The sequence below is a fragment of the Arvicanthis niloticus genome, chromosome 6, assembly GCF_011762505.2.
Source record: "Arvicanthis niloticus isolate mArvNil1 chromosome 6, mArvNil1.pat.X, whole genome shotgun sequence".
NCBI lineage: Eukaryota > Metazoa > Chordata > Mammalia > Rodentia > Muridae > Arvicanthis > Arvicanthis niloticus.
The window spans coordinates 6,393,949-6,419,193 of record NC_047663.1 but is presented as its reverse complement, the minus strand read 5'-3'; the positions used below and the strand labels follow the sequence as shown (position 1 = coordinate 6,419,193).

The 25,245-nt window shown below is 50.4% G+C and overlaps 1 protein-coding gene across 3 annotated transcripts in view; it reads left to right on the top strand.

Annotated features, from left to right (window-relative positions):
* The window catches only part of Unk (unk zinc finger), a 37,815-nt gene extending 13,319 nt beyond the window's left edge, over positions 1 to 24,496 (top strand). Inside the window, exons 3-17 of one of the 3 annotated variants that reach the window (XM_034504459.2) lie at positions 10,957 to 11,166; positions 12,218 to 12,394; positions 12,543 to 12,673; positions 13,261 to 13,396; positions 13,913 to 14,030; positions 14,659 to 14,743; positions 16,278 to 16,420; positions 16,773 to 16,973; positions 17,654 to 17,719; positions 18,142 to 18,316; positions 19,213 to 19,314; positions 19,421 to 19,609; positions 21,500 to 21,681; positions 22,232 to 22,489; positions 23,118 to 24,496. In XM_034504459.2, coding sequence (XP_034360350.1) covers positions 10,957 to 11,166; positions 12,218 to 12,394; positions 12,543 to 12,673; positions 13,261 to 13,396; positions 13,913 to 14,030; positions 14,659 to 14,743; positions 16,278 to 16,420; positions 16,773 to 16,973; positions 17,654 to 17,719; positions 18,142 to 18,316; positions 19,213 to 19,314; positions 19,421 to 19,609; positions 21,500 to 21,681; positions 22,232 to 22,489; positions 23,118 to 23,273 — 2,329 coding nt within the window. In that variant the 3' untranslated portion in view covers positions 23,274 to 24,496. Of the gene's footprint in view, positions 1 to 10,956; positions 11,167 to 11,204; positions 11,224 to 12,217; positions 12,395 to 12,542; positions 12,674 to 13,260; positions 13,397 to 13,912; positions 14,031 to 14,658; positions 14,744 to 16,277; positions 16,421 to 16,772; positions 16,974 to 17,653; positions 17,720 to 18,141; positions 18,317 to 19,212; positions 19,315 to 19,420; positions 19,610 to 21,499; positions 21,682 to 22,231; positions 22,490 to 23,117 lie in introns of those variants that run through there. The other 2 variants (XM_034504460.2, XM_076935461.1) reach the window with 2 other exon arrangements.
* Positions 24,497 to 25,245: the final 749 nt, after the last annotated feature.

The window sequence follows — 25,245 nt, the reverse complement described above, 5'->3', positions numbered from 1 at the left end:
CGCTTCTACCACCCTGATGCCTAAGGTGAGGTCTGTTCTCCTGTCTCAGAAGCCATGTGCACACTTAGAGCCCTGAAGCCCGAGAAGTGCGCAGGCAGGCTTTGTCCCTGGGCATTTGCCTGGCTGTCATTTTCTGTTAGAAGCTGCTGGGTCAGGGGCTGTGAAAGCAGGTTCCATCTACAGCTCTGCTTGCAGTAGTGGGAGGAGGTGGGGAGAGAGGCTTCTGGTTATGTTTCCAATCTGGACAGCATTTGTTTAACAGCATTTTTGTTTTTGTTCTGTAATCCCATTGTGTTTGATCCTAAAGAAATGTTCCCACTGGCCAAGTATATTTTCTGTGTTTTGAAGTTGCAACTATGGACAGTTGTTGCTAATCTGAGTATTACTGTTTCCTCTCCCTTATTTTTAAGACAGAGTCTCCCTTCATATAGTCCTGGCTGTCCTGAAACTAACAGGCATCCGCCTGCCTCTACCTCTGAGTGCTGGGATTAATGGCTAAAGGCATGCATCACTATGCCTGGCCTCTGTCTTCCCCTTTAACATGGATGAATCTGGGACATACTAATGTGTATGTGAAGGCGGATGCAGAATCTAAACTTTTCTGCCATTCTTCCCTAATACATAAGGTTATATTAGCCTAATTTTTAAAAATGCTAAGAAGTTTGGTTTGGTATTACCTAGACATGATGCAGCATTCCATAGAATAGCATATAGTCTATATAGATTCACCCTGACAATCTTATTTTCTTTTCTTAAATTTATTTATTTTATGTATATGAGTACACTGTAGCTATCTTCAGACACACCAGAAGAGGGCATCTGATCCCATCACAGATGGTTGTGAGCCACCATGTGGTTGCTGGGAATTGAACTCAGGACCTCTGGAAGAGCAGCCAGTGCTCTTAACTGCTGAGCCATCTCTCCAGCCCCTCAGACAATTTTCTTAATATGCCTAGCAACAGAGATACCTGGAGAAGCATGGGTAAAACAGCACTTGTGATTACGAGCATGGGATGATCAGACAGCTGTGATGATTATACCTTTTTTGTTTTTCTTTGAGACAGGGACTGTACATAGCCCAGGCAACTCACACAGATCTACCTGCCTCTCCCCCATGAGCTGGGATTACATGCCCAGCAACTTTTTCTGCTTAAAAAAAATTTTTTTAAATCAGCACATGTTAGTTATCTTGATGTTTCTCCCTCCCATCTTCCCATTGCCCTGCTGTTATATTCCCCACCACCACCACCACCACCCAGGCATTGTTTCAGTTAGCTCAGGCTGGCCTCAAACTCGATGTTCTACCAAGTATGACTGTGAACGTCTGATCTTGCTGCCTCCACCTCCTGAGTGCTGAGCTTGCAGGTGTGCATTACCATTTGTGGTTTATGTGATCCAGGGTATCTAGCCAGAGTCAAGCCTCTGACCAACTGAGACACAGTCTCAGCCCAGTGACTGCACGTGATCGAACATACTGAAAACTACCTAGTACATACTCCAATGAGTTTAACCTGTATGGCTTTTTCTCAAAATTTTAAGTTTTAATAAAGATTATTTTCATAGAGAGGCTTTTGAACATATAATCTGTTCGGCAGCCTTCTGTTTAATATGTGAAAGACTGTGGTTTACAGAAAGCTTAGGTGCCTTCCCCCCAGTCTTTGAGTATCTGCATTCTTACATGTGTGCTTCAGGTGCATGCCCCCATGTGGGAAGGTCAGAGAGCGTTTGAGCTAGGTAGATGTTCACAGCAAGTTTGAGAAGTGTTGTCTCTACATTGACAACTTCTAAAAGGAGGAAGCCTGTTTTCCCCATCGGCTTCATGACCTGAGCTGGATTCACTTTCCAGGGCAGGAAAGGGTAGGAAAACATGTCTGCTAAGGTGGAAGAGCCCCTGTTGGTAATGTGAGGGCTTTTAGGTTTCCATGGGCGTTTAGAGCAGCCAGCCCACGGGATTCAGGCACGTAGGTTGGTGCTAATGACTCTATCTGCATTCCTTGTAGTAACCACAGCAAACTTTCTATCATTTTTCTGTAAAATCCCTCAATTTTCACTCCTTTTTTCTTTGCCAGTGTGTAGAATTTGACAGCACTATCAAGAGCTGAGGAGAAAGCGAAGATGGAAAGGAGTCTAGCAGCTAAAAGCAAACATAGCATTCTCTGTGAAGTGACCTTTTCCTGTTGGTGGCTCAGTTTATTTAGGAGATAAAGAAGATAAAGATAGATAAAGAAGAAACTGAGTTTATCAGATGGTTCTTCCCTTTATTTCTGTGTCACAGTTGCGTCCCATGTTCAGCATTGACCCCTGTGGCCACCATCGGTCCTGAAAGATTGACTTCTTAATGAGGAATGGGAAGGTTCAGGTCTCACCGTGGCTTACTTACAGAGCGACTCTCACGGGAGAGAAGTAGATGTAATAATCCAGAAAAAAAAAGTTGATTAAATCCTTTTATATGATGTGTTATTAAAGTTTTAACTAGTTTTTATTAATTTTGTTATTTACTGTGTCTTTTGATGTTCATTTATTTACAAGGTGTTTGTTACTTGGTGACCTAATACTTTTTTTTTTAGTCTGTGTGAATCAAATCTAAACATAATTTAGAGATCAATACTTTTCTTCTTGAAAACTAACTTATAATTTATTATTGATATGAGTCCTTTGTAGTGAATATATGGAGAGAGAGAGAGAGAGAGAGAGAGAGAGAGAGAGAGAGAGAGAGAGAGAATGTAAAGTAAATACCTAGCAAGACATATTTAAGGGTAATATTTGTCTTCATTTATTTATTTTGAGGTTAGGTCTGGATATGTAGCCTTATTTGGCTGGCCTGAAATTTGCTATGTAGAGCAGGTTGGCTCCAAACTCCTAAAGATCTATCCGCCTGTGTCACCTGAGTGCTGAGATTGAAAGTGTGTGGCATATGCCAGGTTCTTGTTTTCTTTCAGTAACTTGTGGTACTGTAAGTCCTGACAGAAATGCTCCTTCATACACACACGGGACAGTCTGACATGTACCTATTTGGTGCTGCTTGTGTTTTCCCTTAGCTCAGTTAAGCTCAGTTAATAATCAGCAAGGTGATTAAGGGTCTGTTTCATGGTCATGTCAATTGTGTATGAAGCCTGGCTCTGCCACACTGTAGTTTACTGAGAACAGTCACAGGGCAGGTTGCTCTAAGGAGTCCATGAACTCATACAGGTGGGGCTTAGTGTGGCCTAGAGCTGGAAGTGATGAGCTTGTCTTTGTCTCAGCAAACACAGTACAAAGAGCAGTTCCTGGAATTTATACATTTATATGTCCTTACATCATCAGTCTCAGCCTATCAGTCTCAGGATGCAACACTGCACTTGGCCTCTTACTAGGTTCTGAGCTCAGCCCAAGTCACTTTCTCATGAAGTAGCCCTACACAGGTGCCTTCCTTGGCAACATCTGTCCCAAGATATAGTCTTGAGTCCATAGGGCACCTGTGGGTCAGTCTTCAAGAGAACAGCTCTTCTCTGTACATCTACTCTCCAGCCTTTGCAGAACCTCCATTGGACTGCCTGCCTCTCACACGCTGTTGTAGGGCCAGATTCCTGCTAACATTTATCTATTTGTGTGTGTGTTCATTTGTTTATGACTGAGAACAGCTGGCATAGCTCTGTTTTCTTCCTCTACTATGTGGGTACCACAGATTAAACTCAGATTACCAAGCTTGGCCCGTGTGCCTATAGCTACTGAGCCATCTTACTGGGCCTGTGTTGGATTTTGATATATTTTTGTGTATTTCTTTCTTACATGTATACCGTCTGTTTTGATCATGCCTACTTCTTCTCCCCACTCAGCCTTTCCAGACTTGTTCCCATCTGGGGTCTTTGTTTGTTTCCTTGGTTTTTCAAGACAAAATTTGTCTGTGTAGCCCTTGCTGTCCTGGTACTGGCTTTGTAGACCAGGCTGGCCTCGAACTCACAGAGATCCACCTGCCTCTACTTCCCAAATGCTGTGGTTAAAGGCATGAGCCACCAGACCTGATTGAATTTATATTTTTTAGTGTATGTGTGTAGAGGAGAGTGTGGGGTATGTGCACCATGTGAGTGCAGTGCCCTCAGAGGCCAGAAGAGGGCACCAGGTCCCCCGGAGCTAGAGTTACAGACAGCTGAGAGCTGGGCCACGTAGATGCTGGGAGCCGAACTCTGGCCCTGCAGGAACAGCAGCATTTCTTATCAGCTAGGACAGCTCCAGTCCCTGAATTTAGATTTCATGTAGCCTGCCTTTTTTTTTCCCCCTGAGTTTTAGAAAATAGAGATAATCCAGTGAATGTTGAAAATAAATCAGCTGGGCGGTGGTGGCGCACGCCTTTAATCCCAGCTCTTGGGAGGCAGAGGCAGGCGGATTTCTGAGTTCGTGGCTGATTTCTGAGTTTGAGGCCAGCCTGATCTACAGAGTGAGTTCCAGGACAGCCAGGACTACACAGAGAAACCCTGTCTCGAAAAACCAAAAAAAAGAAAAAAAGAAAAAAGAAAATAAATCAGCGTTATTTTTCTTTAAGTAGTTGCATGCATCTGGTTTAAGTTTAAAGAACACTAATCATTTTACAGAGTGATTATGATTATATGTATACGATTATGATTATATGTATATGAAATTACTGGGAGAAAAGTTTCCAAAGGCCAGCAGTGGGTTGTGTGAAATCTTCATTGTTTGTTTGTTTCTTGTTGCCTGTGGCTGGCCTGGCCTTGAACTCACAGTGATCTGTCTGCCTTACCTTTCCAAGTATTGGGACTATATGTGTGTTCCCCCCCCCACCTGACTATGATGGCTTTTTTTTTTTTTTTAAGATTTATTTAATGTATATGAGTACACTGTAGCTATCTTCAGACACACCAGAAGAGGGCATCAGATCCCATTACAGATGGTTGTGAGCCATCATGTGGTTGCTGGGAATTGAACTCAGGACCTCTGGAAGAGTAGTCAGTGCGCTTAACTGCCAAGCCATCTCTCCAGCCCTGTGATGGCTTTTTACTTAGGTGCCTGAGTAGTTTACTGAGTTGTCCTATCCCCTCTGGGTCACTGCTCCTTGGCTCCCATGGCTCCTTGAGAGTGGGGCTCTTGGAGATTGTGTGCAAAGAGTGCAGTCCCAGAGTCCTGCTTCCTCTCAGTTCTTGGAGAAGTTGGGAGGCCAGGGAAGTGTCCCTTGGCTTTTCTGGAGAGCCGACTGAAGAGTGGTTTGTAGTCCATTTAGTTCTCAGGTCTTGTCCTTTGGGAACTTTTCTTTCTGTTTGAGACATCATTGCACTATGTAACTCTGGCTGACCTGAAACTGCCTGTGTAGGTCAGGCTAGTCTCCAGTTCACAGGGATCCACCAGCCTCTTCCTCTGGAGTACTGGGGTTCAAGTGCTGGGCCCCACAACCGAATGCTTTTGGACTTTGGAAGTACAAAGATGGACTGGGACTGACTGGACACAGCTCTGCATATACCCTGCAAACTCAGCTCTTCTAAGGTTGTAGGGGTCCACACCTGTCACCCTGTCTGCCCAGAAGACAGAGGCAGGAGGTTATCCTGATCATTTGTGAAATCCTGTGTTTCATCCAGGGAAGATGGAAGCCAGTGATCTAAGTGGTTTTGTCTTGATTTCCTGTTAGTATAAGGTGGGAGAGGAAAGGAAAAATAGAAAACTCTAGAGAAACACTTTGATGCATAATTAATAGATTTTACAGTTTTGATAATGGCTTATGCATAAGTTTAGAAATCTCTGATTATAGTGAGTTAAAAGTAGCATTTATTTATTTGTGTATTTATTTAATGTGTGAATATTTGCCTGCATGTATATCAGTGCACCATGTGCTTGAGTCACCCCCTGGGACTGGATTTGTGGATGATTGTGACCCACTGTGTGGGTTCTGAGACTTAAACCCAGGTCCTCTGTAAGAACAGCCAGTGCTCTTAACCACTGAGCCATCTCAGCAGCTCCAAAAGTAGTGCAGTGCAGTGCAGTGCAGTGCAGTGCAGTGCGTGTGTGTGTGTGTGTGTGTGTGTGTTTTGCCTGCATTTATATCTGTGTATCAACTGCAACACATGGTACCTGCAAAGGCCAGAAGAGGGTATATGATCCCCTGGGAGTAGCGTTATGGACAGTTATGAGCTACCATGTAGGTGCTAGGAATTGAACCTGAGTCCTCTGGAGGAACAGACAGTATTCTTAACTGCTAAGCCATCTCTTCAGTTCCCCAAAAGGTAGCTCTTAAGTTTGTTAATGTATTGTTTGCCTGTGTTTGTTTATGTCTGTTTGTGTGAAATGGGGGTTTGCATGTGGATGTCAGCTTTGTGGAGTTGGTTGTCTCTTGCCATTTTTCTTTGTTTCTGGAGGTTAAACTCATGCAGGCTTGCACAGCCACCCTCATCCACTGCTCCATCTTGTAGGCCTTAAAGTATTCCTTTAAAAAACTGCGTTTGACCTCTTGTCCTATGAGAATTTTTTTTGCAGTCCAGTTCAGTCCTAAGTGCTAAGTTCTGAGTCACTCTAGCACGGCTCACACAGCTGAAGGCTGGGTGCTGGCTATGATGGTCTGCCTCGTGGTGCTGTCATGAGGTGTTGGTGTTCCTTTGTGAGCTTTTAAGTCCTTGATACTTGATTCAGAGAACAGGCAAGTATTGTTTCTTAGTTAGAGCTCTCTATTGGATTCTTACAGGTTTGCTGTTGAGTCATATAGAGTCGGTGGTCATGTATAATAGAGCAGTGCTGACTGAGAAGGCCTAACCTAAAATCCTAACGTGCAAAACTGTGATCACAGACATGATATCCCAAGTAGAGGGCCAAGCGTGATGTCTCATTGAGTAGAACACTTACCTCCTAAGCATGAGGACCTGGTTTTGAGTGCTCAGCCTCCAGATAATGCTAGGCATGGTAGCACATGCCTGTAATCTCAGCACTGAGTGTGGAGACAGGAGGATCTTGATGGTTTGCTGGCACACTGATCTAGCCAAATTGCAGAGTTTTAGGTTCAGTGACATCTTTTGTCTTAGGAAATAGGTGGGCCGGGCGGTGGTGGCACACTCCTTTAATCCCAGCTCTTGGGAGGCAGAGGCAGGCGGATTTCTGAGTTCAAGGCCAGCCTGGTCTACAGAGTGAGTTCCAGGACAGCCAGGGCTACACAGAGAAACCCTGTCTCAAAAAAACCAAAAAAAAAAAAAAGAAAAAAAGAAAAAAAAGAAATAGGTGGGGCTGGAGAGATGACTCAGTGGTTAAGAGCACTGACTGCTCTTCCAGAGGTCCTGAGTTCAATTCCCAGCAACCACATGGTGGCTCATAACCATCTGTAGTGGGATCCGATGCCCTCTTCCTGGTGTGTCTGAAGACAGCTACAGTGTACTCACATACATATAATAAATAAATAAATCTTTAAAAAAAATAAAAAAGAAATAGTTGGAGAGCAATAGAGGAACAGGCACCATCAGCTCTGGCCTCCACACACAAGTGTGCCATGTACTTAGACACATACATGTGTAAATACAAAAATAAAGAAAAAATTAAAACCAAGTGGGAAGTTTCTCTCCTCATTCTGTGTACCAGCTCACAGGTATGGATGGGCATGGTGTACATGCCTATGATTCTGGTTACTCAGGAGTCGATACTTCTAAAATGTATGTGAAACAAACACCATGATAGCTTAGTGTGCAGATACCCAAATTCAAAAAGATTTTAGGTAACTTTCAAGCATTTCAGATAAGGCATACTCAATCTATAAACAAACGTGTATGATTAATATGCAAAGCAGAATAAGAACTAAGAAATGTATAGAGTGGATCTGGGTGTGTAGTGTAGAGTGGGAGAGTGCTGGCCTACTATGTGCAAGGCCCCAGGTTCTGTCCCCAGCATTCTGGGCAGTGGGAAGCTAACAGAGCGAGGTAGCAGCAAGAACTCCACAGACATTGTGGCATCCAAAGTTCATTCCGTTCCGTCCAGCCTTTAAGAGATGAGACGAACCAAGACAGGAAAGTTTTCTGACTACAAGCATTCCAGAATGACGAGGAGTCAAAAAAAGACAGTTGGAAGAGCGCACTCGGCCTGTGAGGCTGAGTGGTGGTGTTGGCTCGGGAGGAGGAATAACGAGCCCTATTGAAAAGAAAGGTGTGGCTGACACGGAGCAGTAGCAGTGGGAGTGTGGCTTAAAGGATCTAACCCCACCTGAGGAGTTCCTGTCAGGCAGCATGTGTGCCCAAGTATGCAAGCTCTTGTGCATAGCTTCTACCCCAAGCAAGTGACTTTTCAGGAGAACAACTCTGCCCAAGCTAGGGACCACATATTAGTGCTCTTCCCTGTCTCCTGTGTTCTCACCAAGATGCTGACGCCAACATTTTTCTTGTTATTGAAACAGAGCCTCACTAAATAGTCCTGGCTAGCCTGAAATTCTCTGTGTTGTAAAGGCTGCCTTCCAACTCACAGAGATCTATCTTCCTCTGCCTCCTAGGTGCTGAGAGTAAAGTGTATACCACTAAGCCCAGCCTCAGATGTTTTCTTTTTCTGAGACAGGGTCTCACTGTATAGACCAGGCTGACCCCAAACCGTGACTGTGCCAAGTGGTGGGGTTAAAGACTATTTAAAGACTATGCCACTACACTGTGTCAAACTCTTTTTTGGTTTTTCAAGACAGAGTTTCTCTGTGTAGTCCTGGCTGTCCTGGAACTCACTCTGTAGACCAGGCTGGCCTCGAACTCAGAAATCCTCCTGCCTCTGCCTCCCAAGTGCTGGGATTAAAAGCATGCGACACCACTGCCCGGCTGTGTCAAACTTTTAAGAGCACCAAAATTTTATTTTACAAATAAAAGCACAGCATGTCCCCTAATGGTTAGCATGGCTTGCACCTATAATTCTAGCTATTTGTGAGTTTAAGGCAGAAAGATCACCTAAGCGCAGGACTTTGAGGCCAGCTTGGGCAACAACAGCCTCAAGAAAACAGTAAACTAGCGAATACCAGCTAGATAGCACAGATGCACAGTGACTCAGTGATTCAGTTCTTGAGTATTAGTATGTCCCATGGAATATGGTAGGAACCTACTCACTGTTTATCTGGGGCCCCACCTTAAGTGGGTGTTCTGTATGTACTTTGCTATTCCTAAGCTCAGTTTGCTGCTTCCTCTTCACCCCATTTTCTACCTGAGTTGGTCTCCTAGTGGACTCGAGGAGTAGGAAGAATGTGTATTTCTCAAAGAAGTGGCTTGGAGCATGAGGGTGCCCTAACTTAGTGCCAGGGCTTGGAACCTGGATATAGCCAAGAAGGCACAGGCTGTCTTTCTAGCCAGGCAGACAGATAAACAGGGGAGAGAGCATGCAGCTGTATGGCCTCCCAGATTTCTCTATTTCTCTCCGGTGTCTGGGGATGTATGTGGGGGCCCAGTGGTGATACCCAACAACTTGTGGAGTGAGTTTGCTGCACTCCTACAGAGGAGCATGGCACTCGTGACTTGGATACCGCGTGTCTCTCCTGTTTCCCGTCTGCAGAACCCTTGTCTGCTAGCACCCATCCTGTTAGCCCTTCTTCCATCCCAGCCTGGGTCACAGGGATCCTTCTTGGTTCCTAGATACCAGGGGCAGAGCCCCTTTCCACTTTCCCATCAGTCCCACACATTGTGTATCTCCCATGAAAACACAAGTAGCACAGACACTGCTCCTCTCTGTTTCCTCAGTGCTTGGCCCTGTACCTGTGCCCAGATATGCTGCCCTGACACTAGACTTTCCTATCTGATCCTGCTTTTATTGGTCAGATTAGTCCTCAGGCATGTGGGCAGAAAGCCCTATTTCTATGCCCTTCAGATCATGGATCCACCCGAATGGCAATAGTCAGTTCAAATCAGGTTGCTTCTGCTTCACTTCTGTACATATATAATCACTCAACACTGGGCACTCTGTATCTCTCCTCACCCCACAACCCATTGGTTGCCTGTATAATTACGCTTGAGAGAATGTCTGAAGAAAATGGCCTGCCAAATGGTTTTGAAGATGGTGGCACCTGGTGACCTGAATTGGCTCCTGGAACCCATGTAGAGGTGGAAGGAGAAAGCCAGTTCCACGGGGTTGTCCTCTGACCTCTACACATGTGCTGTGGTATATGTTCCCTTTTCCACCCGGCCATGCACACACTATACACAGTGAAATGTTTAAAGAAAACTGCACTGACTGCCAGCAAGACAATTTCCACCCCAGTCTAGGAGAACCTTGGGTGGGCTTAAATGAAGAAAACACATTGTCCCAAGGTATGTCCCACCAGGGTGAAAGGTTTGAAGCCCTCCACTGTGTGGAGTATGGGAGAGAATTTTTTTTTTTTTGGTCATCCTGGCTATTATTACATGAGGGTAGAGGAGAGAGAGTAGCCCCAGCTGTTGTCGTCTTGGGTGAGATGACAGGACAGTCTGGTCTAAGGAGGAGGTCAGAATCTCTGTGTGAACTCCTTCCCAATATTTGTGCGGGTGTGAAGACATCTCAAGGACAGTGATTAGAGCTTGTCCAGAGGGACACTTTGTAAACAGGGCCCCAAAGCAGTGTCTCCACATTCCTCTCCTCAGTCCACTGTACCAACTCGGTTCTTGGTACAGGGGAGGTCTCGGGATGGTCAGGTGTATGTGGGCAGCAGCGACCACAGGCTCTGTGGAGGCTGCTCGTGTTCTTGTGGACAAAACCCTTTTCCCTATCCTATGATTAGTGGCTTGGCCTGGGAACCTCCGATGGCTCAGCCAAGCTGCTGTTGAATACTACAGCTGGCCTCTACAACACAGGACGCTCGTGGCCTGTGGCTCGTGCTGTGCAGAGCCTAGCTGCTGGGACATACCTACAATCCGAGGTCAAGCCTCAATCCTGGACCTCTCCTGCTGTCCCAGTGGGACTGGCACCCCAGAGCAGGACCTTGGAGCTTGGGGGCTCACTTTCTGCTGGGAAGCAAAGAGCTTCGCTCTGCCCCTGTTGCACTCCTGACGGACAGTCTCTCTGCAGGTACCTGAAGGAGTTCCGCACAGAGCAGTGCCCACTCTTCGTGCAGCACAAATGCACACAGCATCGGCCCTATACCTGCTTCCACTGGCACTTTGTGAACCAGCGCCGCCGCCGCTCCATCCGCCGGCGGGACGGCACCTTCAACTACAGTCCTGATGTCTACTGCACCAAGTACGACGAGGCCGCAGGCCTCTGCCCAGAGGGCGACGAGTGAGTGCCTGCCCGCCCTCAGAGGAGCCCAGGTCTCCTGGGTCAGGTGCTCTCAGAGTAAGCGTGGGACATTTAGGAAGCTAGGCCGAGGCTGCTTTGGGAGCCTGGCTATAATCTGAAGGTCAAACCTGGGCTTATCCCTGCCCTGACTTAAAGGTCCAGCATTGGGAGTGGCTTCTGTTGTCCTTTGTCTATGTTATGTAAAAACCAAAAATTAGCCTTTCTTCCACTAAGGCCAGAGGACCAGATTTGAACAGAGCTGACCCCCTAGGTTTTCTTTCACCCTCCATGTCCTGTCCCCTCTGCTGCACCGTCCTGGGCAGGTCCCACTGTGGTGGCAGCTGAGAGACAAAGACAGTGAGCCTGCCTCACTAGTCTTTGTTGTTGTTTGAGACAGGGTCTCATAACAAAACCCTCGTTGTCCTGGGACTCATTACGTACACCGAACTGGCCTCAAATTCACAGAGATCCACCTGCCCCTGTCTCCCAAAGGCTGGGATTAAAGGCTTGTACCACCACACACCTAGCTTGTTCAATAACTTTAAATGTCTTCTCACAATTCCCTGCTCAGGAATTGGGTATACCATTAATAACAAATGCGGTGACAAACTTGGGACCATTTTTGGCCTTCCTTGTCATTTGTTTCAACTTCTCAGAAAAGTGCTGGGAAACGCTCCCAGGGTCTGTACAGTATCTGAACTTTTCCTACAGTGGCCAACCTTTTCACAGAGGTAAGGCTGGCTGGTCTCCTCAGAAGCCTATTAAAGCTCGTGGGACATGTGTGCAAGTTTCAAAGGGTTGTTGATTCTTGGGAGCCCCCTGAGTTGGGTAGCATTTGTTATCCACAAGTGTTTACAATAAGTATCTGCAGGGAGCCACCTGGGCTTCAAGCCCTTCAGATCATAGCACTCAGACACAGAGCCCTGGTGGCCAGAGAGTTCATCCTTCTCGTCCTCAGTCTACCTCCACTGTACCCTCTGGGTCATGGTGACAGCCCTCAGCAGCTGGCCTCGGGAGGCAGAGCTGACTGACTTGGGATGCTCTGTTCCAGGTGCCCATTCCTACACAGGACCACTGGGGACACTGAGCGCAGGTATCACCTTCGTTACTATAAAACTGGAATCTGCATCCATGAGACAGACTCAAAAGGCAACTGCACCAAAAATGGCCTGCACTGTGCTTTTGCCCATGGCCCGCATGACCTCCGCTCCCCCGTTTACGACATCAGGTAGGCTGATGGGCTGGGGGCGGGGACGACAAGGGGCCTAGCTTCTATAGCTGTTGACCTCCACAAGACAAAAGAACTGAGGCACTGTGTTGTTTCCCCGTTCTCTTGTGCTCCTCCTCACCCTGTTTGTACTTTCCTCTTCTCCCAGGGAGCTCCAGGCCATGGAGGCCTTGCAGAATGGCCAGACTACAGTAGAGGGCAGCATAGAAGGCCAGTCAGCTGGGGCAGCAAGCCATGCCATGATAGAAAAAATCCTCAGTGAGGAACCCCGGTGGCAAGGTACAGGCACTTCAGGTGGCCCCGGTACTCCACTGTTCCTAGCTGCTCAGTGCCTTGGCTCAAAACTACCTGCTTTTCCATCTGAAGCTGCCATGTCTATTAGAAATCTAGCCCTTCACCATCCCATTGAAATTTCACTTTAAGTATTTATTTTAGGTGTTTGAGTGTATCTATGTGTACCATGTGCATACTTATGGACAGCTGTGAGCCACCGTGTGGTGCTGGGAACTGAACCCAGGTCCTTTGCAAGAACAGCAAGTGCTCTGAACCGAGGAGCCATCTCTCTAGCTCCACTGCTACCCCTTCATTTCACATTAAACCTGTCATTCAAAAGGCACTTGTAAGGGAGTTTCCAGATGGGCTACATTCCCAGGACTCCCCTGGGCTTTTCCATATACACTCTCTCTCTCTCTCTCATACACACACACCCCATGCATGTCCACAGCCTGTAAAGAAGTGGCCCTGTTGATGCCTTGTGTGGGATCTCAGCTCTGAGACTCCCTCCTATGCTTTCCCTACACTACTACTGCTGTTGCTGGGATGCTCCATCTCCATTCCCTGACCCCTGCCCTCTGACCTCTGTGCAGAGACTGCTTATGTGCTGGGGAACTATAAGACGGAGCCGTGCAAGAAGCCTCCGCGGCTGTGCCGCCAGGGCTATGCCTGTCCCTACTACCACAACAGCAAGGACCGTCGTCGGAGTCCCCGGAAGCATAAATACAGGTCCTTTGGCCCCAAGAGGCCAGCCATGGGAGGGAGGAGTGGCAGGGAAGGGGTCATGGCTGAGGCTGCCACTATCATGGTTCCCAAGGAGGCAGGAAGCCAAGCCTCGAGGTTTACAGGGCCCAGTTATGAAAGGAGGGGCTGTGAAGGACGGCTGAGTGGTGGGAACCCTCTCTAGTTCTTGCATGAGGACCGTCCATTGCTGATTCTTCGGTGTGTGTGCTGGAGTAGGGCCAGGCCAGGGTGGGAAATGTGATATGGCTGTGGCCTGCCTCTCGGGCTGTCAGAGGGTTAGTGCCTGGCTCAAGGGACCAAAACTGCCCTCCTTGGTTACATGGCCAGCTGGGCCTGATGTAGTACCTCGGTGAGACCCTTCCTCCATAGCTGATCTAACCCATTTCTGCACCTGAACTTGTGAGGCAAGGAGGCCAGGGCGTGGTGGGGCACTCTGTATCCAAGTACAGGTCCCAGCCTCATCCTCTCTTGCTGTTGTCCGACCCCTTCTTGTTGGACCAGGTCGTCTCCGTGTCCAAACGTCAAGCATGGGGATGAATGGGGAGACCCTGGCAAGTGTGAAAATGGAGACGCCTGCCAGTATTGCCACACGCGCACAGAACAGCAGTTCCACCCAGAGGTGGGTTCCAAGAGGAGGGCAGGAGTGACACAGCAAGCGCACATGCTGGCACTGCCCCAGAGGAGGGATCATCTGCTTGCATAGTATTGGAGTGCTTCTGCAGTGCCTGTGCCTGCCCTAGTTCTGTGGGAGCCAGGGTAGCATAGCAACACAGACAGACATGAAGACAGCTTCTGTGGCTGTAGACAGCACGGGGGAGGGGGTGCAGGTTCTCTGATAGGTGTTTGAAAGTCACTGTGTGCTTCCTGGGCCTTGGCTCACTTAATATGAGGGGTTGTGCTCGTAGGTATCACCCCAATGAACTCCTGAGAGGAGACTGCCTCTTTACAAAGAGGGACCTGTGACTCCAGAAGGAGGGCATTGGTAGTGTAGGCTGCCTCAAGATCTGAGGCAGAGGTTGGTCATGAGAATCTTGGTGTGTGGTATGCGCCTGTCACCTCAGGATGAGTTTAAGGCAGGCACAGGCTATATTTGAATATCTTTTCCCCTAAAAAAGTTGGTGGAGACATAGGAGAATAGCAGAGGCTGAGGTGGAGAGGGATTCGAAGCTAGCCCTACTTCAGTGAGAGTCTGCTGTGGTTGGACTTGACCTGAACTTGACCTGACGCTGCTCTGCTCTGCCCCTCAGATCTACAAGTCCACCAAGTGCAATGACATGCAGCAGTCGGGCAGCTGTCCCCGAGGACCTTTCTGCGCCTTTGCCCACATAGAACGTAGGTAGTTCCCATGCCCTGGGCCAGTTCCCTGTCTTCCTTTCCCTCCCCTCGCCTCTGCTGAGACTCAGCCATTGTATCAGTCCCCGGCAGTGCCCTGAGCTCATCCCCACTGGAAGTTACAGTCCCTAATTACTCTGGAACTCTCCTTGAAGCCCTCATGCGGCTCCTAAGAGCCTGAGATAGATTCAGACACTCTCACCCTGCCCTACCGGGCACTGAATGCCAGGCAGGGGTGAGGCACCAAGCATCTACAGCACGCGGCCAGCTCAGTTACCCTGAGCATGGAGCTCTTCCTAGTGAGCCTGCTTGGCCCTTGTGAGCAGAGCCATCCACCACAGTGTAACGCTGCCTCATATGGCTGGCTGGCTTTCTTTCTTTCTTTCTTTCTTTCTTTCTTTCTTTCTTTCTTTCTTTCTTTGTTTTAAAAAGGGACTGGTTAAATTAATTTTAACATTTTTACTTAGTCCAATATAAAAAGATTTCATAGCTGACTGTGGTGGTGCATGGCTTTAATACCAGCTGTGAGGCGGCAGAAGCAGATGGATCTTTGAGGCCAGCCTGGTCTACATAGTGAGTTTCAGAACTATGTAGGGAAGCCCTGTCTCAAAATTAATTAGTTAATTAATGTTTAAAAAACAGTATAATTTTAATAGGTAATTTTAAAAGCATCAAAATATTTACTGTTTTTGTGCTGAGTCTTAACTGATAGTCATTTTTTTAAATAATTTTTTTCACGCAGCAGGTTTTTTTTTTTTTAATAATTTTTAAAAAAGATTTATTTTATGTGTATGAGTACCAGAAAAGGGTATCAGATCCCATTACAGATGGTTGTGATCGACCATGTGGGTGCTGGGAATTGAACTCAGAACCTCTGAAAGAGCAGTCAGTGCTCTTAACTGCTGAGCCATCTCCCCCAAGTCATTTTAAGCCCCATGCACATTTCAGTGTAAGTCAGCTTGTTTCAGGTGCTCAGTAGTGTCAGGCGGCTTGCTGCCGTGCTGTGACGCAGCTGAGGTTCAAGGCTCCACGCTCCACACTGCAAGCCGACTCTTCCGCCATGGAGTGGGTGCAGGATTGACACCACTCTCCCTTGCAAATCAAGGATCTTCTCCTCACTCTCTTTGTTGCTTTGCTCTGTCTCTGAGAGGACAGAATAAACAGAAAGCTCTGGGGGAAACAGATGGAGGTCTCAGAGGTAGCTGGCGGCCGTAGAGACTGGGACTACCACCTGCAGCAGTACAGAGAAGCTATTAATCCATAGTTTGGGTTTCTCAAAATGGGTTGAGATTCCAGCTCTCCTGTCTCCTGTCCCTGTTATCTTAGAAAGCTTACCTGACCTTTCTGATCCTCTGTTTTCTTTTCTATGGAGTGAAGCCCATCATATTATTTATATTTTGCAGTTAACTTTAGCATGTACGATGCCAATGGAGATAACTAATTGACCTAGTGGCAGGGACATGTATGGCCTCCTTTGGAAGATGTGCAGGGACACATAGCTGGGGAGCCTGCTCACCGCCATCCTTTCTTGCAGCGCCACCCTTAAATGATGACGTGCAGCCCTCCTCAGCTGTATCCAGTCCTACCCAGCAGGGTCCGGTTTTATACATGCCATCTGCTGCCGGAGACTCGGTCCCTGTGAGCCCCTCCAGCCCGCATGCCCCTGACCTCAGCGCCGTACGTGCCTGTCCCGGGAGTGAGTGGGTGGGCACCTTGCCTGCCCAGGAGCGAGCTCCTGCCTTTCTCTGCCCCAGGAGCTTGAGGCCCTGGTATTTGTCCTGGGGCCAAGGGCAGGGAGGTGGGGGATGTATCCTCAGAGCCAGTAGTGATCAGCCTGGGCAGCAGGGCAGGGCAGGGCAGGGATAAGCCTTCTGTCACTCCTATCTGTCAAATCCCTACTGATAGGCTCAGGGGTCCCTGAGTGTTTATTGGTGCCCACTGACCACAGCCCTCTGAAGCAGGGTGGGCGGGTGTCCATTTCCCAGACTCATTGTACCCATTGCCTGTCACCAACCGTCCTCTTCTGCAGCTCCTCTGTAGGAATAGTGGCCTGGGCAGTCCATCTCACCTCTGCAGCTCCCCGCCAGGCCCCAGCAGGAAGGCCTCAAACCTGGAGGGCCTGGTCTTCCCTGGGGAGTCTAGCCTTGCCCCTGGCAGCTACAAGAAAGCTCCTGGCTTTGAGAGGGAAGACCAGGTCGGGGCTGAGTATCTGAAGAATTTCAAGTGCCAGGTAAAGGACTGGAGGCACAGCAGAGGGTATGAGGCTGGCCAGTAAGCTGAGCCTTTTCTGTGGGACAAGAGCAGCTTAGAGACAAGGCCTGGCTCACCTGCAGGAAGGACACTGAGAGCTAGGCCTGCGTCCATCCTCAGTGTCTCCAGGGTTGGGCAGAGTGGTTGATGTCTGTCACTCTGCTTCTCAGCTGAGGCTGCAGAGGCTCAGGAGGCTGCACCACACCTCACCCTCTCAGGGGTTATCGCTCACTTTTCCTTTATGAAAAGTGTTCACTCTGCAAAACGCTGCATAGCTTCCCCGGAGCCATTGAGCCAGTCAGTGGGTACAAGATTGTCCCCCTTTCCCTTCCAAATTGTGATACCTGATGAGAAAATAGGGTCTGGGAGCCAGGACAGAGGAGTCTCTTGTAGCAGGGGGCAAACCTGGGTTTGTCACCTAGGAGAAGGAACCAGCCTCCTGTTCAGGCCGGGAGGCAGAGAAGGGGGTGATGAGAGGGCCTATGCATAGAGAAAGCTGGGAAGAGGAGGAGGAGAGGGTTTGGGTGGCAGGTGACTCTGTCACTCCTTGTCCCTCCCCTGTATCTCCAGTCTCAGTGGCCGTAGCCAAGCCAGGCAGATACTAGCCGTGTAGCTGCCTGTGCCACCATCACTTCCTGCTCCCTACTTTTTCTTTCTCAGGCTAAATTAAAACCCCATTCGCTAGAGCCCAGGAGTCAAGAGCAGCCTCTGCTTCAGCCCAAACAGGTACCAAGCTCTCCCTCTCATCCTGGTATCACTGTGGCTAGGACAGGCCAGAGCCCCAGCTAGTGTCAGCAAGTAGGTACCAGTTTCTCCATCACTATGGTAGGGCTAAGGGGTGTCCAACCCCAAGTCTAGAGAGAGTGGGGTCAGCCTGGAGCCAGAGCCATCCCCCCAGACTTACCCATTCAGAAGAAGTGTTTGGGGATCATGTCAGTCCCCCGTGTTCATTCCCCTCTACTGTGAGCCTCAAGGGTAAGGAGCTAACAGCCTTCATGTTCCACTGTTCTACCATTCAACAGGGCAGGCCTGGGACCACTCCCAGGCCCATAAAGTCCTGGCTCCTTTATCCCAGCCTGGCCTCTCCTAGCCTCTGCCAGAGCTTCTGGAGGCAAGCATCCCATTGCCTCTCCCCACTCTCGTTGCAGGACGTGCTGGGCATCCTCCCTGTGGGAAGCCCCCTGACTTCCAGCATCTCTTCAAGTATTACCTCCAGCTTGGCAGCCACTCCCCCCAGCCCTGCAGGCACCAGCAGCGCCCCTGGCATGAATGCAAATGCTCTGCCCTTCTACCCAACCAGCGACACGGTAGAGTCGGTCATAGGTAACTAGGCAGGGTTTGTTTGCAAGTCTAGGACTGGACCTGAGTCAGAGCCATGGGTATTTTCAAGTGAGACTTGGATAGCACAGCACGTACTTCAAACATCTGGCTTGTCGGGGCAGACACTCAGGTCCTCTGACCCCCTTCAGAAAAGTCGTGTTGTGCAGCCTCAGTTCATTTACTAGGCATCCTTGGGAAGTGAGTGCCTTTGCATCCATGCTCAGAGCGCTGACGGTAGGAGCTAGTGCCATGGACTAGGCGTGACTCGGTGACAGCATGTGTAAGGCCCTGGGTTTGGCCCTCAGCTGCAAGAGGAAAAAGCCAGTCCTCCTTTCCCCCACTGCCTATGTGCACACTCTGTGCCAGGCCCCATGGCCTGCTTCTGCCATCCAGGAGAGACACTACCTTCTAACCAGGCCAGTTCCAGAAAGATGTACTGACCTTGGCAGGTACCTAACGTGCGTGGCCCGCAAAGGCCCGGAGTGCTAGCCCCGAGGGACTCAGTGACACGCGGCCTGGACGTAAGGAGGCTGCGCTGCACTTCTGGAACTCACTATGTGGATGGCGCTACAATCTTGAATTCACTCAAGTGTTTCTCCTTGAGATGAGGTCTTGCTATGTAGCCTAGGCTGGCCTCATCTCAGCCTTTAGAATGTGGGGAGAGCTGACATGCTGAACCACACTGGACTGGGTTGGGTCTTGATTCCTCCTAGGGGTATCAAAGAAGAGTTCAGAAGAAGGGGCACTAGGGCTGGACTGGGCAGGTGTCTCTAAGGTTGGTGTGGGCTGAAGTGCTGATCGGAGAAGGCAAAGGCCAGGAATGACGGAGGTAGTCAAAGCCAGAAGCCCAGAGCCGAGGGGATGGTCCTTGGGAGCCCACACCCCGTCTCTGTCCCTAGAGTCTGCCTTGGATGACCTGGACCTGAATGAGTTTGGAGTAGCTGCCCTGGAGAAGACTTTTGATAGCAGCACAGTGCCCCACCCCAGCAGCATCACAATCGGTACTGGCTGTGGGTAGGCCAGGACGGCCTGAAGGGTGCCCTGGGGCTCCCCTGTCCCCACACGGCCTGCCTGGCCCTCACAGCCTGCCCTCCGGGTCTCTTCCAGGCGGCAGTTTGCTGCAGAGCTCCGCACCCGTGAACATCCCTGGATCCTTAGGCAGCTCGGCCTCCTTCCACTCCGCTTCTCCGTCCCCTCCCGTCAGCCTCTCCTCACACTTCCTGCAGCAGCCACAGGGCCACCTGAGTCAGTCAGAAAACACATTTTTGGGGACCTCAGCATCACATGGATCTTTGGGTAAGAAAGGGACTGGATAAGAACCTAGTACCTTTTAGCAAATTCCCTTGTCTGCTCCTCCCATGTGATAACATCACCCAGCTACAGGTTAGAGCCAGGGCTTCAGGCTGGACACCTTCTCCCCCTCCATACCCACATGGTTGGACCAGAAGGGAGAAGCCCAGCCTCTGTCTTAGCTTTCTGTTCTGTGGAATGGGTGCAGTGGTCGTGAGGAGAAAGTGAATTGCCAGGGCATGCATTAGGACAGGCTGCACCTGGAGGAGTGGTCTTGGGCTCTATCGTGGAGGACTGCTCTTCAGTGCAGTTTTGCCTGATCACACTAGAGTGGTTCAGTGAGCGGTGTGTTCACCTAGCAAGTACAGCAGAGCATGTGGCATGATCCCCAGGACCACACATACACACACTCTCTCTCTCACTTTGTCCAGTCACCCAGAGTTCCTAGCAGCTGGTTCCATCACCAAGGATCACCAGAGAGCAAAGGAAACGGTTAGAGCAGGCCCACCCAGGGTCAAGCAGTCTTCCGGGCAGGGACCCACGTCTAACCTGCCCAGGCTTTGAGCTGAGAGGGCCAGAGCCTGAGTGCCTCCCAGGTTTAGTGGTGAGAAGTAAGCATGGAGACCTAGAGACTAGGCCACCACAGCATGATCGAGGCTCCTAGCGTGGAGGCTATGGGGGATGTTCCCCGAGGCAGTAATACATAGATCTACAGCATTCAGCATAGGCCACTGTCTTTCACGAACAACTCATCCTGCTCCCAGCCAGCTGGACACCAGTCAGAGGAGGGAGCCTTGAAGTTCTCCTCGGCTTAGGGCTCCACCTCAGCCAGGAATTCACAGCTCATCCTCAGTACAGGACAGGCTTCTGAGGTTAGGAGGCTGCATCGGGTGAATTCTGACTTCCACATTCTGGAGACATCCCACCTGAGCCCTACCCACTGGCTCTCCCTCTGTCCCCTTGCTGGGTGACTCTCTGGCTCTGCTGTATCAATGCAGGTGCCACCTCAGCCTCTGCCAGCAGTGCTGGGCACACAAGTACACTCAGTGACACAGGATCCATGCACACTAGCTTTTGTGTAAGTCTGCAGGTCTCTCCTGGCAGACAGGGTCAGATAGCGCACGGTGCAGGTGTGTCTGTCATAGGACAATCTCCGCCTCCCCTCAGAAATGTCAAGCTCAGAGGGGTGTGAAGTCTGCACCAATCCAGTGTCTTCTTTTTTCCCAGTGTGCTGATACTGCTAAGAGGGGGAGAAAAATCTGAAATTGGTTCAGTTAGTGGGGAACAGGGCAAAGCAGAAGTGACTAGAACAGTGCCTGGGTAGAAGGAAGCTAGGGGGAGATACAGAGGATCATGAAGATGGGTTCTGCCCTGACAGCCAGAGCTGAGGATAGCGTCAGTCAGCCCGCTGAGTGGATGCCAATGCGAGGGAGGCTTCTGGGGTCAGACACTCACCCTCTCCTGTTCTGTCAGCAAAACAAGGGAGATGGCCCAGGCTTACCTGGTCCCTCCTGCTCTAGCCCTCCCATGACAGGAGGCACTGGCTGGTGGCTTTTGTCCTGCCTGATGTTGTCAGTCAGGACCCTTCGCCACCTCTTACTGGGATGCAAAGGGACCCTATGCAATAGTCCAACAAGATACCATCACCAATTGCTCCCCCCCCCCAGTCCTAAGCCCCCTGAGGCCATGGTAAGAATCCCACGGTACAGAAAAGGATGCTAAGATTGACAGGAAGTGGCAGATAACACTACAGTTTAGATCTGACTCGGCCAAGAACACCTTCACAGACTTAGCTTATCCACTCAGCCAGTGTTCAGCCAGCCTGTGGCAGCCCATGCAGGGCTGGCCAGGGCCTGGGCTAAGCCCTGCACAGCTGACGTTCCTCCCCCGGGGCAGGTCTGAACGGCATGAACAGCAGCATCTGGGAGCATTTTGCCTCTGGAAGCTTCTCCCCAGGCACTTCCCCTGCCTTCCTATCAGGGCCAGGGGCTGCTGAGCTGGCCCGGCTTCGGCAAGAGCTAGATGAAGCTAACGGCACCATCAAGCAGTGGGAGGAGTCCTGGAAGCAGGCCAAGCAGGTACCGGGCCCCACGCCCACCTGCAGTACCCAGTGCCTTGTGGCATCAAGCCCAAGCCCTTCCTACACAGCAGGCATTCGGGTGGGGAAGCAGGGGCCTAAAGAACAGAACTGTACTTACTCTTCCCCCACATGGGAGGACTGGTCTTGCCAGTCAGTGTTATGGTGGCTGGCACTACAGGCCTGGGACTCCATTTGGGAATTGTTTTTAGAGTGCCCCCAGGACCTCCTGCCTGTCTCTGCTTCTAGATCCTGAGTTAGGCCACCTGTCTAGCTGCCACCCAACTGCCTGGGATGCAGACTAAGATGTGAGCCCTGCCTTGTGCCCCTGTCATGCTAGGCCTGGCCCCCTTCCCAGAATCTAAAGGGAGGGTCAGCCGAGGTCCTGAAACCTCTCTTCTCCACAGGCAGCAGCAGCCGTCTCCCTGCCCCTCCCCAGACAGCAGGCCCCATAGCCAGAGTGGCCTGGAGACGTTCTCTCAGAGGGGGGGAGGACGAGGGGGCAGGGGCAGGGGGCCATCGTGATGAGGCGCTACTTATTGGGCCCACAGGCTTGTGATGCCTGGAAGAAAGAAGCAGAGGAGGCCGGTGAGCGGGCCAGCGCGGCTGGAGCAGAGTGTGAGCTGGCCCGGGAGCAGCGGGATGCCCTGGAGCTGCGGGTGAAGAAGCTGCAGGAGGAGCTGGAACGGCTGCACACAGTGCCGGAAGCCCAGACCCTGCCAGCCGCCCCTGATCTAGAGGCTCTGTCCCTCTCCACCCTGTACTCCATCCAGAAGCAGCTGCGAGTCCACCTGGAACAAGTGGACAAGGTCAGCCCCAGCAGCTGCAAGTATGGGGTGGGACAGCTGTCTTAGTGCTTGGACCTTCCCAGGAGCCCAGCTAGGTGGATAACGATGCCGGTCTGTTGGGAGAGGATGAGAAGGGCAAAAAAGCAGTGGCAGGGAGGGGTGTCCACTCCAGCGCCATTAACCTAAGCTGGGTCACGTACCCACAGTGCCTTCTCTGGCTCTCCACACTCCAGTAGACATTCCAGAAAGGTCAGGCCACAGGTGCCTACTGGTCCCTAGGGTTGGCTTGCCTGATAGAAGCAGGAGAGTCTTTCAACCATCAGTCCCCTTGGCATGTCCCCTCAGCCTCATTGGTTTTCCTTGGGTGCCTAGGGTAAAGTCAAGTATGACAAGAGGCATTAACCTCTGAACCAACTAAGTCCCGAGGATGAGAGCTGCCACCCAGCTGCCCCTGTCGGGCCATTAGAGCTGGGGCAGCAGGAATTGAGATGCTCTTACTTGCCAGTAGGACCCTGTGAGTGTTGGGCTTTGGGCCTCACGTTCCTCCTCCCCAAGATGCTAACATGAGAGTCAAGAGAGCCGCTTGGTCAGCTCGCAGCCAAGCAGGTGACAGAGCATTCCAGTAACTGCGATGTCCTATTCCCTGCAGGCTGTGTTCCACATGCAGTCAGTGAAATGCCTTAAGTGTCAGGAGCAGACCCGGGCAGTGCTGCCATGCCAACATGCTGTGCTGTGTGAGCTCTGTGCTGAGGGCAGTGAGTGCCCCGTCTGCCAGCCCAGCCGGGCCCATGCCCTCCAGTCGTGACCCTGCAGACCGGGCCCAGCTGGGCCTAGACCTTTTCACCTAGGACTTTTTAAAGTATATATATGTATGTATGTATGTATGTACGTATGTATGTATGTATATGTATATGATTATGTACATGTATACATTTCTGTGTGCAGGTGTGCGTGGTGCCAGCGTGTACAGTGTCTGTGTGTATATCTGGACATAGATATAGACACACACTTTAAAACAGACTTACCAAGCACTTTTTAAAGAAGAGACTATTTTGCAGTCCTCTCCTGTCCCTTCCCCATCCTTCCTGCTCACAGAAAACATCCCCTCTTTTCCCACTGGCCTTTTGACACTGAATATGTTTTTGTCTCATTTTTTATGTAGGAACTAACTATTTTTAACTTCTTCCTGGGGCCAGAGCAGGGAAGGATGGGAAGCTGGAAGGGCAGGCTCCGTTCACCCTGCCTCTCCAGGCCAGGGTCTGTCAGCGTGGACTCAGGTCCCCATTTCCCAGCTGTGAGGGCTTCAGGCAGGTCTGAAACTCTAAACCAGACTAGCTCCTGGGTTTACCAAATATGTATTGAACTCTGGGGACAGCCATAGAGCAGGGAGGCCGAAGCTACGGGCTAGCCCCACTCCCACACCTGGACCCTTGACGCTCCTCAAAGGTCAAGGCCTAGTTCTGTCCCTCAGGATCTTGAAGCCTGGGCTTCTCCTTGGTCACTTCTTCTGGAATTCCTTCGATAGCCTCTGTCCCCACAGTCACTGTCAGGTTGGCACTGCCCTCGCCTGTCCCTGCCTCCCTCCCTCTGGCAGCTAGCAGGGCGATGGTTGGGAGGAGTGCAGTGTGAGGACCAAGGGCACAAGCCCTGCCCTTCTTGCTGAGAGGAGGTAGTATGCATTCCCTGGTGCTCTCTGAGTGCAGCTGACGTACTGCCGTTCTGGGCAGACGCCTGTGTGCATGTGTGTGCGTGCCTGTCTGATGTATATTGTGTTTAGCTTCAATTTTAAAAATTGTTCTGTACAGAGATGCAATGAATCGGGAAAGCAGAGAGGGCAGAGGGAGGCAGCCCTGTCCCCAGTACTGGGTGTCCAGAGGGCTCGAGAGGCTACGAAGAACCTGCCCCAGCACAGGCCCCTCCCTTGGGCTCAGCACGAAAGGGCTTTCAATGAATTAAGTGAAAACTTTCTCCTTTTTTACAAAAATGCAAAAATCAACAAACTTATTGGAAATAAACTATGAACTTGCAGTGGCTTGTTTATGTGGGATGGGACTAAGGATGAGGCCGCCCAGGCTTCCAGGGGAGCGAGACTCTGCTTTTGGCCGTGGAAATGGCTACTGCCCATTCTGCATGTGAAGAGACAGCTGAAGCAGCCTCAGTCTCTCAGGTGCAAAGGCAGCTCAGGCACCCCCAAGCCAGACCTACCTAGCCTCTTAGCCGTAGACAGTGACGCCCCAGGCCATGTGACTCCTGCTCAGCGCTCTCTGCCATGCTGTGAGTGATAGGGTCCTTCACTGCTTCTCTAAGCTGTAGACAAGCAGTTCTGCCCAGTAATTTACATGGAAGGACGGGAGGTGTCACCAAGGAAGTTTCCTACCTGAGAACACATCCAGGCCGGATGATCTGCCCTCCACAAGAGCTGTCACCCTCTGCCTGACTGTGTGTGCACATTAACTTTCCAGGGTCAAGTTGGAAGACCACCAGGCCAGAAGCTCTGACCGTCATTGTTCAGGAGCCCCTCCACACACACACTCGCTGTCCAGAGCAGCTAGTCAGCCTCATGGTCCCTCCAATACCAGGTTCCTATCCTGTAGCCATCACAGTAACTGATGTGCCAGGTGAAATGTGTCCGGAGTCTTGACTGAGGAGCAAGGAGGCTCTGCAGGGAAAGGCCCTTGCTGTACTAGCTGCACACGCCTGACAGGCCGAGTTTGGTCCTGTAGAAGGAGGCCTGACTCCTGAAAAGCCAGCACACACACACCGCTGACCGCTCCAGG